This window comes from Propithecus coquereli, unplaced genomic scaffold (genome assembly GCF_000956105.1).
Source record: "Propithecus coquereli isolate 6110/MARCELLA unplaced genomic scaffold, Pcoq_1.0 Scaffold812, whole genome shotgun sequence".
Taxonomy (NCBI): Eukaryota; Metazoa; Chordata; class Mammalia; order Primates; family Indriidae; genus Propithecus; species Propithecus coquereli.
The window spans coordinates 403,607-415,985 of NW_012154308.1; the positions used below are offsets into that span (position 1 = coordinate 403,607).

Sequence of the window (12,379 nt, forward strand, 5' to 3'; positions counted from 1 at the left end):
CCTCCTCTGCCCCGACAGCCAGCCTCTGCACGGGAGGCCGGGCCGGAGGGTGTTGGGGCCAGCAGTTCGGCTATGCCCTGGGACTCCGGAGCCCTGCCTTGCTGTGTGACAGAGGCACACACTTCTCTCCATGGACCTCGGTCGCCTTCTGCAGCTCTCACAGGGCTGAAAATACCAGCTGTCCCCAGGCCTGGGCACAAGGCGGCACTGGGAGGAGCCTTGAGAAATACTTGGGTTCTAAGGAAAGGAGCATCTGTGACCGTGACCTGCCCTCCTCCTGGGGTGAGGGACCAGTCATAGTTCTGTTCAGTTTCCCAGCTGTCTCCTGAGCACCTACTGTGTGACGCTGGGTGTGCCTACTGTGCCCAACCCTGGGGGCTGGAGGAAATAGCTCATTCTCGAGTTCAGAGGCTAGCGGGGGAGAAGGACACACCCTGGATTTGCTGTAATGCAGGGTGAATAGAGTGGGACTGGAGGGGGGTCGCGGCTCCAGAGGAGGCCGTCAGAAGAAAAGAGTAATTGGGCTGCGCGGACAGGAGGAACCCAGCCAGAAGAGTGAGAATTTGACCTGGGCTTGGACAACCAAGAAGTAACTGTAGATTAGGGGAGAGGGAGGAAGGGCATCCTGGTGGAAGCTCATCATGGGCAAAGTGGCGGCAGCCGGGAGCCTTCCTCTCTGCAGGGGACCAGCCCTCCTTCCCCGGGCCTCGCAGCAGCCGGCTCAGAGTGCCAGCTCTGGGGCCCACGAGGAGGCCTGGAAAGGCCTCGGCATTTGCCTCTCTCTCGGCCCTAGACAGCGGGTCGTGGGGAGCAAAGCAGCTCTGGGCTGTGCTGAGGAAGGCCAGGACAGCAGGCGTGGCTGGCATGGTGTCCCCCAGGGCCAGGGCAGCTCTGGGGAAGAGCTGTGAGCATGGCGTGCCTGGCGACACAGGCAAACACATTCCTGTGGGGGGCCAGCTCCTTCTCCCACTCCAGGGAGACAGCTGGAATCTCTGGAGGAAGCTGCAGCCTCATGCTTGCGGTAATGTCATTGGCATCCTGCAGCCTGAGTCTCCTGAAGGTCTCCTCTCCTTGCCTCCACTTTTGGAGGGATCCCTACTTGAATGCCTCCTGTGACAGGAAGCTCACTCCCATCCAGGCAGCCCAAAAGCACAGCACAATCTCAAAGAGCCTCAGAGGCAGAATGGGAAGGAGTCTCAGACTCTTTCTCAACTCCTGGCACATTTTACCAGAGAAGAAACTGAACCCTGGAGAAGCAGCTGTCCCGAGGTTGTACCAAGCAGGGGTCTCTGATCCTCCGCAGGGGCCTTAGTCAGGATACCACCCCTGCCTGCCCCTGAATGAGGCTCCCCACATGGGGCAGGGAGGGGCAGCTCTGCCCTCTGGGTTTGCTGGACAGCGGAGGTCACAGCACTTTCCTCAGCCTTCCCAGGGACTCTGTGACCTTGGACGCTCATGCCCTGCGCCTGCTCTGTTTGCCTCACTTTCTTCGTCAGTTAAAATGAAATACATATGTAGGAGAAAAGCAGGTGGTCTTGGCTGCCTTCCTCAGTGAGACATGGCCGTCTCCCCTTGAGCTCTCCAGATGAAACGTGGTTCAGGCATGCCACGCAGGCACGAGAAAGGGGCATAGATCCAGCCTCTGGGTTCCGGCCCCACGTCTTCTAGGGGGCTCCCTCGGACAAGTGTCCTGTCCTCTCTGGTTCAGTCGTCCCCACCTACCCAGCATCTCCCTCATGTGTAGTCCCCGCCTGGTCCTTATTTCTGAAATAGGAACAATAGTGGACTTTCCTTCTTGGGTTGTCAAAATGGTCAAATGAATTAATACGTACATTAAGTGCTTAGAATAGTGCCTGGCACCTTTCAGGTGCTTGGTAAGTGTTAGCTCTTTTATACCAGCAGTAATCTTTCTCTAGGGGGAGCAAAATGGGGCGCAGAAACAGAGAAGCTAAGCAAGTTACCCAGGGCCAGCCAGCAATTTTGTGGCAAAACACAGGTGATCGGCCTGCAGTGGGTTAGCCTGCTTTGCCATATATACGAGGGTCCTTCCCTCTCTCCTTGCTGGGCATAGTCACCTCTTCCTGGTCCCCATCCGAAGTGGCCAGTGCTATTCCTTTAGCATGGCGGGGCAGTGGCTGACCTGAGGGACTGAAGGGTGAGTGGTTGACGACACCACCTTCCTATGCCACCCTCTGGACACCTGTCCCTCACCTAGCCCTTCACTTGTCCCCACTTTGTTTCCACCTGACCCTGTCTCCCTACTGGACTCTCCTCCAGCCCCTGCAATCAGAGATGGGTCAGGCTCAGGGAAACCCACCCAGTGTCAAAACCCCTTGTCAGTCTGTCACCTCCCTGCGAAGCCTCCTACCCTTCTCCTGCCCTCTCCCCTCTGGCCTCCGTGTGCTCCGGGCACTTGTCATTCTTCATCTGTGGGCCCGCAGGGGAGGCAGGAGGTGAAGGGCTGAGCAGGCCCGCCCCTCTCCATCCTAGCCTTGCCGGCCAGGGAGCATCCTGCTGGGTCAGATGGGTGGTCCCTGCGTGCTGGGCATGAAGGACCCCTGACTGTGGGGCTGCCCAGCTTCCCCACCTGATGTCAGCATGTCACTGGGGCTCCTGTGGGCCAGGCAGAGCCACCACAGCAGTGACCACGGTGCACAGGATGCCTCTGGCAGGGGAGCGGGGGGGCAGGGCAGGGGTTTTTGTCTCCATCCTGAGGCTGGGAAACAGGGCCAGAGAGGTAGAGGGGTCTTCCCAGGGTCCCCCAGCAGCGAGTGGCAGAGCATGCAAGACCCTTGACTCCGTCTCTGTGCCCCCGTCCAGTGCCCTTCCTTGTCTGGGAGGGCGGGGTTGGCGCGGGGGACTCTGACGTTCTCCCCAGCATGGATCCCAGTGTGAGCCACCTGTGCCTTCAGCCCCCATCACCATGCCAGGCCTGGGGAGGCAGGCCCGGGCTTGGATTCAGCCCGGCCTGGTTCAAATCCAGTGTTCTTCAAGCCCTCAGAGGAACCCCCAGCCCCTGCTTCTGAGTGAAGTTTGTGCCCACCGATGCCTGGGGGTTCGACGTCAGGTCCCCTGCGCACCACGCCCAGCCTTTGTTCCTTCCCTGCCCGGTGTGTGGAAATCCTTGTCCTTTGGCTACGGCCACTCAGGTGCTGCACCCTCTCTGAGCCTCCCCTCTCTCCCCTCTCCCTCAGGCCTGCAGGGTGTTTGAAATGTGACAAGCTGGTGGCCCACTCCCTGTCTACTTTTGTGGGTGTCTGGGTGGGCGGGGAGAGGGCTGGGGCAGAGCTTGGTGCTGCAGACTGTGGGGCTCGGGAAGCTGGGATTCTCCTCCCCCAGAAATCAGCCACTGTCACCTCCCTCCTACATCCGCTCATGCTCCCATTTCATGAGGGGTCTCACGGCTCCCGAGGTAGCAGCTTTGGCTCAGGAGGACACAGCTGTTGTGCTTTAAGACTGGTTTTTGAGAGGAGCAGTTACCTGTCTGTCCCTCCTAGTCCTAGGTACCTGCACTGGCAGCCCAGGGCCTGTTCTGGGAACACGGGTCCTGCTTGGTATGTGGCAGGCGACGCACGTCTCTGCCCAGCTGTCCGTGCAGAGCTCTTGGCGGCCGATTATCGGCAGATCCTGTAAAATAAAATTTAAAAATGAGCGATGCTACTGCAGGCAGTTTTTTTTTTTTCTCACTGATTTCCCACCCCCAGCAGCCCAACGTGCTGCTGACTTCTCTGGGCACCCTGTACCCTGCTCCACGGCTTCCTGATTTCCTGGAGATGGAGCCCAAGGCCCCCAGCAGGGATCAGAAACCTTCCCCTCTGGCTGCGAGGGCGCCGCCTTTATTAATACCAGTGTTAATAATAGCTGCCATTTATCCAGCGCTTGGGCGTGTGCCAGGGGCCAGGTGCTGAGCGCTTTATGTATGTAATCTCATTTAATCCTCAGGTTAGCCATGAAGTAAGTCCAATTATTATTGCTGTTTTACACCTGGGTAAACTGAGACATGGGACAATCACGGGGCTAGAAAAGGCACAGGGAGTCTCCAAACAGGCGAGGCCCTTGACCGGCAGCCTCTTTCTGAGGCCATTGTGTTCCTGGCATGAGAGGGTGGAGGCCTGTGTGCAGGTGCATATGGATATTTTTGGTGGTCAGGGAAGGCTTCCTGGAGGAAGGGACATCTATAAAGAGATTTGAAGGATGAATAAGAGTCTGGCAAGGGATGGCAGGAGGGCCAGCAGTCCTGGCCAGGAAAAGAGAGAGAGGCCAGGATGAGGGACCAGAAATAACATCAGCTTGGCTACCTGAGCAGGTTGGGGGAGGAAGAAAAGATGCCAGAGCCTCCTAGCTCTGCCCAGGCCCCGCTAGGTGGCATCTTGGGCTGGAGGAGGAAGTGCCCCACCCTGATTCCAGCCTCCTCGCCCTCTCGGAGCCTGGCACAAGCACAAAGATAAGTGCTAAGGGAGCCCCAGTGAGCAGAAACGAGGGGAGGGGAGCTGCCCCCTGCCCTGCCCATGCTCAGGGACCCTGGCGGGCCCAGCAGAAGCCCCTCATGGCAAGTGCTGCACACTGTTGGCCCCACTGTGAGCCAGGCCAGCTCCTTCCCGGTTGGCAGGGACCAAGGGGGACGCGCCCTCACTGGCCTGCGGAAGGGCCCGGGAGGAGCGTGGGGGCAGGCGAAGCCGGCCTTGGGGAGGCTTCGTGGGGAGAACTTGTGGCGTGGGGGCTCCTCGTAGGTGCTAAGCTCCTCAGCCATGTGGGCATCACCCTCGTCCCTTCCATAGCCGGACCCCACTCCAAGGCCACCAGCGTGGCACACGGTTAACAGAACAAGCTCTGGGGTCTGGGCCTGTGCCGCTGGCCAGCTGTGTGAGTGAGCGAGTGAGGCAACTTACTTGTCCCCTGTAGTCCTCGTTTTCCCTGGTGGCATGGGGATGTGACAGCACCTGCCTTCCCGTCAAGATTGAGTGAGGTGGTCTAAGTAGCTGGCACAGAGCAGGGCTCCCATAGATGGCAGCGTTATTGTCACTGCTGTTATCACGTTCTGTGGGATTAGTGGCCGTTCTTTCACATAACGAGCAGTAATGTGGGCCTTCTAGGTGCCAGGCCCTGTGCTGGGCACAGAGCTACCACGGACAGCCGAGCCCCTGTCCTTGCAGAGCTCATGTTCTACCCAGAGCCACACCATTCAATAGAAATACAGCATAGGGCTGGGCGCAGTGGCTCACACCTGTAACCCCAGCACCTTGGGAGGCCGAGGCAGGAAGATTGCTTGAGTCTAGGAGTTCTAGACCAGCCTGGGCAACACAGCAAGACCCCATCTCTACAAAAAATAAAAAAATTAGCCAGGCATGGTGGTGCATGCCTGTAGTCCTAGCTACTCAGGAGGCTGAGGTAGGAGAATCGCTTGAGCCCAGGAGTTTCAGGTTGCTGTGAGCTATGATCACATCACTGCACTCCAGCCCAGACAACAGACCTGATATGGCCACAACTAAACAGAAACATCTGTGCCAGGACTCATTGTATTTTTGTCGCGTCATGTTGCATACATTTGTATTTTCCTTTTACTTTTGGCAAGTTATTATTGAGAAAATAAATATATATGTCACAAAAAGAAAAGAAAAGAAACACAGCACAAGCCACATGTGTAATTTTAATTTTTCTGGGAGCCACATTAGAAAAGTACAAAGGAACAGGTGAAATTCATTTTAATAATATATTTTACTTGATCTAATATATCCAAAATAGTGTCACTTCAACATGTAATCAATATGAAAGATCAACGAGCTATTTTACACTAATTTTTCTTTGCACAAAGTGCTTGAAATTCTGTGTGTATTTTGCACTCAGAGCACTGCCCGTGTGGACTGACTGCTGCCTGCCTGCCCACTGGCATTCTCTCCCCTGTGCCTCGAGGCAGGACAGGGGCCTTCAGGGTGCTCGGAAGTTGACCTTCTAGAGTGCGTGCAGCTGGCGTGAGGGTGCGCGGCTGACGCTCTTGTCCTCTGACTTCCAGGCCAGGTGAACCGGCTGCCCTTCTTCACCAACCACTTCTTTGACACATACCTGCTGATCAGCGAGGACACGCCCGTGGGTGAGTGGGCACTGGCTGGTGGGTGTGCTGGGTGGCATGGGGTGCCCTCCCTTCCCGCAAGTGAAGGGGGTCTCAGAGGTTGAGACCATCTTCCACCTGTTATTAGAATCTCTTCCACGGTGTTCATCTGGGATCACTCTGGGGACGGGGCACTCAGTACTTCCTGTGTGGCCCATCCCCACAGTGGGGAGTTCTGAACGCCCAAGGGTTGAGGACATTGAGCCCCAGGGGCTTGACTTCCACGGCCGGCACTAGATTGGATTCCTCTTCCACTTGAAGCCCTTGCGGATATTTGCAGACTGCAGCTATTGTAGAGTTTGTTTTGTGGCTTTTTGTACTTTTCTGTGATTACTAAGTTTTCAGCATTGAGTATGCCTGGTTTTGTCATCAGGAAAAAAATAGCCATTTAGGAGGTGATCATGAGCATCCTGGTGCTCGGCTGGAGTTACCCCGTCACCCAGCCAAGCACCAGGGTGGCCCTGCCGAGGGCCTGGCTCCCACACCTGCCACTGGAGATCTGCAGAGAGGGGACTCGGTGAGCCTTTGGCCCTAGCTCAGCTCTGGGGACCCAGAAGCCTCTCAGGAAGTGGGGGCGAATTGCCGGCACCCACCTGCAGCTGTGCTGGTGGGAAGGTGCCCGTGAGCACGCAGGCACACAGCAGCCTTGACAGGGCCCGCCCCCTTCCCCCGACAGCCCTCCTCTGTCCTCTCATTCTGGCCGTTGTCACTTTAGGGAAAGTGCCTGTCCTCTGGGGCTTCTTGCACCCAGGTCTGAGGCTCTGCGGGTACAGAGGCGGGGGCTGTGTGCCAGAGGGGCACATCAGGGGTCAGCGTGGTTCATGTTTTTGGAGCATCACTTGCACTTGAAAATGAGACAGGACAGCTTGGAGTGGGGAGGGGTATTAAGATACTTACCTGTTAAGTCATTTAAGACACTCCTTCACGTAAAATCAGAGCAGGTGCGTGGCGCGGGGCATGCACAATTCTTCAAAGAAGGTCTCTGCTGAAGGGGGGCACCTTAGGCGGGTCCAGACTCTCCCTGCTGCTTGTGGGGGTGTGAGCAGTCCCTTCCACTCTGTCTGCTGGAGGCTTTTTGCAGGGGGTTGCGGGGCACAGTGGGCGTGGCTGACTATTGTGGGGGTTGTCCCCGTGGCCCAGTGGCACTTTGTTTCTGGGGTCTTTGGGGGCCCTCGGTGGAAAGTGGCCATGCTTTTGGCAACAGATCAGCATTGTAAGGCTGGACTTTGGGTTGGAGTTTGGGGATGTGGGTGTTGAGGGGCCATCCGGGAAGAAGGTGCCTGCCTCTGTAGGATGCCCTTCCAAAGGGTGAGCTTGCCCCTCTGGGGGTGGACAGGGTACCTGCAGGTCCCATGGGGGCCCTGCTGAGCTGTATGCTCCCCTCTGTGCTGGGTCGGGGGATGTTTGTGGGCTACTGGATTTGTGACACAGCTGTGTTCTTTTGGTGGAATTCATCTGTGGCTCCCTGCCCACCCAGACCCGGCATGGGGCTGGCACAGAGCCGGCAGAGTGGGCACCCAGTACGTGTATAGAGGCCAATGCATGTGCTGTTAGCAGTGCTCATCACTTGGTGTCCATGTTAATAACCTCATCCTCTGGGAGATTCCTTTGTGGCGGAGGGACTATATTTGGAGCAGGAGGGCCACTGAGGCAGAGGCACGGCCAGCCACTAAGTGACCCTGGTGCTGGCTGGGGGAGGCGAGGGCCCCTCTCAGGGGAGTGCTGCGGGTTCTGTCCCCGACCTGTGATCGCATGCTCAGCCCTGAGCGAGGGGTCCTCGGAGGCCTGTGGTGCAGGGAAGCTGATGGGTGGGCAGGAAGGGGCAGGCACGGCTTGACCAGCGCTGGCACGGCGAGTCAGGCTGGACGCCCAGCCAGTGAGCCGCCAGCAGGCCCTGCTCCCGTTGCCTTTGGCTCTGGCTCCTGATTGTCTTTTGCAAACGCTGCATCGATCGGCCTCCGGGAGCAACTCCCAGGACTCGAGCCCTGTTAAGGCTCCACTTGGCAGTCACAGCGGGGGCGTCTGTCTAGTGTGGTGGGGATTGATCCCTGGCTCCAGGGGGCCCTGTAGGATTGAGAGGGGGCTCAGTGAGCTGGAAGACAACCGTACTCATCTGTCTGGGCGGGGTGAGTGCTGAGCTGGCCCAGCACCCACGCAGCCTCCTCTCTTCCTTTTACATCAGAATGGGGCAACACAGCTGTGTGACCTTGGGCTCAGCACTGCACCTCTCTGGGTGCCTACCGCCCCATCTTGCCAGTGGGAGGGCTTTGGAAAGATGGGCCTGGTGGGCTTTGGTTTGGGCAGCCTGGATGAGACAGGCCTAGAGCCCTCCACTGGGTGCTGCACCCACGTGGCCCTGGACCATTCAGAGGGTAGACGTGGATTCTTGCGGACCTGGCAGACTCCATGGGTGCCGGCCTCCCACCAGCCTACAGGGAGAGGGGGAGGGCTGATGTTTCAGACGTCCAGCGCCAGGGCTCATTATCCAGCTTCTGCTTGAACACCCAGCGACGGGGAGCTCGTGATCTGACAAGGCAGCTCACTTCTGGGCTGCGGGACAGTTGCAGGAATAAAAAATTCTTCCTAATATTAGTATGAAACCTGCCTCCCTGGAACTGCCCACTGGGTCTAATTCTCACTGTTGGAGCCTTACAGAATAATAAAAATAATACATACGCTATACTATATCTATAATGTATATTATTGTAACAACAGCATTTGTTGAATGTTCAAAGCAGTGTCCTAAGTGTTTTTACGTATTAATTCATTTTTTAAATTCCTTTTAAGAATTGGAGGCAGAGGTGGAGGAATCGGAGGCTCTCTTTGTACATAGTTCCTGTGCATGTGCTCTCCTGGGTTAAAGATTGGGACTTTTACCCACCCCAACCTTCGGAGCCTTTCCACTTTTTCTGCTCTTGCCTCAATTCCCAGCCAGGGGCCAGTGGCTTGGGGGCGAATGGGAGGGCACAGCCTGGCCATCTGATGTCCCTCGCAGAGGCTGCATGTTCCATTACTGTCCCCTCACCTATCTGGGGCTCCAATTCCCTCTGTGCGATGTTCTTTTCTGAAGACCATCTCCCAGCCGGAGAAGACAGAAGCCAAATGAAGTCATTAAGTAGCTCTGCCTTCTCCTGGTCTGTTGACATTGCCCCGCTTCCCCAGACAGGGCCCCTTGTCCCTGCGTGTCCTGCTCCAGTCGTGAACATCAGTCCTTCACAGCAGAGCCTGGGCCGGGCGGGGTGGTGCGGGGGCAGGTCGATGTCCCAGTCCCTGGTCACCCTGGCTGGCATCACCCGCACCGCGGCCCAGGCTATCAGCAGTGAATAGGCACAGGGCTCCTTTAGGATGAGGACAGGGGCTGCCAGGGTGCTGTCTCCTGTCCACCCCCTGACTCTACTCCAAACACTGCACCAGCGTGGCTCATGTTGACATCACCAATGACCTCCAGTTGCTAAATCCCATCGTCCATCCCCAGACCTGGGACACCGCCGTCCCTGTCTCAGCTGCTGTGCTGGTTCCTCCACATCTCCCCCACCTCTTAGCGTTGGAGGGCCCCGGGGCTCAGCTGTTGTGTCTCTTTCCCTAGTTCTCACCCCTGGTGGTCACATGTAGCCTCGTGGCTTAGATGCCACCTGTATGCTGACAACTCCTGGCTTTGTTGTTTCCTGCCTGGGCTGCTGCTCAGGCGAACTCCTGGTCTCCCTGAACACCTGGCTCCCTGCCGGCCTCTCCTATCCTGACCGCCCTGCTTCCTTCTGGTTGCTCAGGTCAAAGGCTCGGGCTCATCCCCGATGCCTCTCGTTCTCCCTGACCTCACATCCATCCATCAGGAAATCCCGTTGGCTCTATCTTCAGAATCATTCCAGAGTCTTCTCACCCTTCCCCGTCCTACCACCATGGTCCAAGCCTGGATTATCCCAGCAGCTTGCTCAGGTCTCAGTGGTGGCCCTGATGCTGCCCTCGCTCCTGCTGCGGCCTTTCCTCATCGCAGCCACGGGTGGTCCTGCTCGCAGTCCGCTCCAGACCCTCCTCCCGGGCGGGGTAAAAGCCAGCACTCGTGAGCAGCACGGTGGCTGTTTGCACTTGTCCCACTCTGTCCACACTGGTCTCCTTGCAGCTCCCTAAGTGTGAGAGGACGTCCCTGCCTCGCAGCCTGTGCAGTTACTGCCCTGCTGCCGGAACGTGGTGGGCCTCCACTCGCCAGCCGGGTTCCTTCAGGTGCCGCCACCTCTGGGTGGCCTTCCTGGTGCTGCCGAGGCAGGGGTAAAATGCTGCTTCCTTTGCCTTCTCCAGTGCCCAGGCATGCTCTCTGTTAGTCCCCATGGTGATGCTGTTATCACTCGCCTGTGCCTGGCCATCGCTGTGTCCCTAGGGCCTAGCCCTGTGCCTGGCATGTGTCTGGAACTTGAGGTGCCAGAGGGAAGGCGTGTCTGGACTTGGTGAGCACGTGGGGGAATCTTCCAAGGCAGGGGCCGTGGGGGGGCTCCATGCCTGCTCGCCATCCCTCCTGGAGCCTCGGGCCAGGCGCCCCCCTCCCCAGGGTGCGTCAGGAGTGTGGTGTTGGTGGCGATGGGGATGGCTGCCCAGGGAATGGGCCCAGGAGAGCGCTTCCCTGCAGATGGCACAGACGCTGTACGTGCCTGTGTTTGTGAATGGCGAGGCCTGCGCCGTGCCAGGGGTCCTGTTTTGATCATCCCAGCTGCCTGCCTGAGCTGCATGTGGCATATTTGCTGGGGACCCCTGGGGCATCTGGGCCCTGGCTGGCCCCAGGGGAGGGACACAGAAGTAGCAGCACGAAGCCTGGCTTGGAGACACCGAGCTGATCAAGGAAGCCGGAAGGGGTCCTGGTGGGCATCAAGCCCATCGGCCTTGGCCACCACTCTCATGCCTCGGGCCCTGGAGGGCAGCAGGGCCCCCCACACTTCCAAACACCCCCAGCCACAAGCCGCCCAAATACCTGCAGGAATGTGTGACCTCCCTATCACAGGTTGTCACCCCACTCCCCACAGATGCCCCGCTCTCCAGACATGCTGACCGGCCAGCGCCAGACCCCTCCCGCCCTCTCACACTGTGGCTTTGCCCGTGCTGTTCCCTCGGCCAGCGCCCTTTCCCTGCCCAGCCTGGGACGCTCCTGCTCGTCTTTCAAGGTGCAGCTCGGAAGTTACCTGCGCTGCGAGGCCTCCGCGGCCTCCGCTCCCCCGCTCTCCTGCGGCCTCGTCTTTGCATCTGTGAAGTCACTCAGCACGTTCTGTCCTGGTTATTTGTGTGTGACTCTCCATTGGACAATTAATTTTTACTTATTAATTTTATTAATATCGATATTACAACTAATTATCATTTTAGTATTTATGAATAATATTGGATTGCAGAGTGGTAATATGAGCTGTCGTCTATTGCCAGCCGGCCTCCTGCCAGGGCCTCTGTTAAGCATCTTGAACGCATGGGCCCCTGTCGACCTTGCAGTCACTCTCCTAGGGAGGTGGCATTATCTCCCTTCCACAGCCAAGCGAGCTGAGCGGGCACAGAGGGTGCCGCGCACAGCGCCCGGCACAAAGTGGGCCTCGGCAGCTGCTTGGTGAGCGAGTAGGTGAGTGAGTGAATGGGTGGGTGTTGAGTGACTTGCAGATCCCCCTCCCCTTGGCTCCCTGTCCTTCTGTTTGTCACCAAGGTTGGCGCACATGGAGCCGACTTCCCCAGGCATGACCCCAGCACCCCCAAAGCATCTGAGCCACGATTAAGGTGACAGTGCCCGTGCTAATCACCCACATGAGTAAATTAGTCTTGTCAGGAGCCATTAAGGCAGGAGCTCAGGATTCATTAGGATGGATCGGGCCCAGGCAGCGCCTGGCACCACTGCCAGTCTGCGCTGATTAATTTCTCCGTAAACTCCATCAATGCCCAGCTGTTTCGTCTGGACCCAGGGAGAGCAATTTTCAGGTGGGCTGACCCCACGTCAGCGTCTGCAAGCAGGCCCACAGCTCCCCGCAGGGCCGCCCCCGCAGCGCGGGAGACAGGGAGGGCGGATGCGGATGGGATGGCAGCTGTGTGGGCAGCCCGCGCTCAGGGACGGCCACCCAGATGCCAAGTGAGAGAGGAGTCCAGGAGGGGTGGGGGCCTTTTCTAGGACTAGTTTCGGCACCTTGTGCTCTGGAAGGAGCTGTCGCTCCTCCTGGAGCCCTCCTCCCCTTCTCTTTTTAAAGAGAAGAAACCATCTCTTGGGAGTGGGGCAGAACCACAATGTGAGAATCATTTTACTCTTAATCAGAAGGTTCC

General features: G+C 57.8%; 1 protein-coding gene across 1 annotated transcript in view; it reads left to right on the forward strand.

The window, feature by feature from the left end:
- The window catches only part of LOC105825711 (cadherin-23-like), a gene marked incomplete at its 3' end in the record, with an annotated part of 112,189 nt that overhangs the window by 41,452 nt on the left and 58,358 nt on the right, over window positions 1-12,379 (forward strand). Inside the window, exon 3 of the mRNA XM_012663595.1 lies at window positions 6,011-6,088. Coding sequence (XP_012519049.1) covers window positions 6,011-6,088 — 78 coding nt within the window. The remainder of the gene's footprint in view (window positions 1-6,010; window positions 6,089-12,379) is intronic.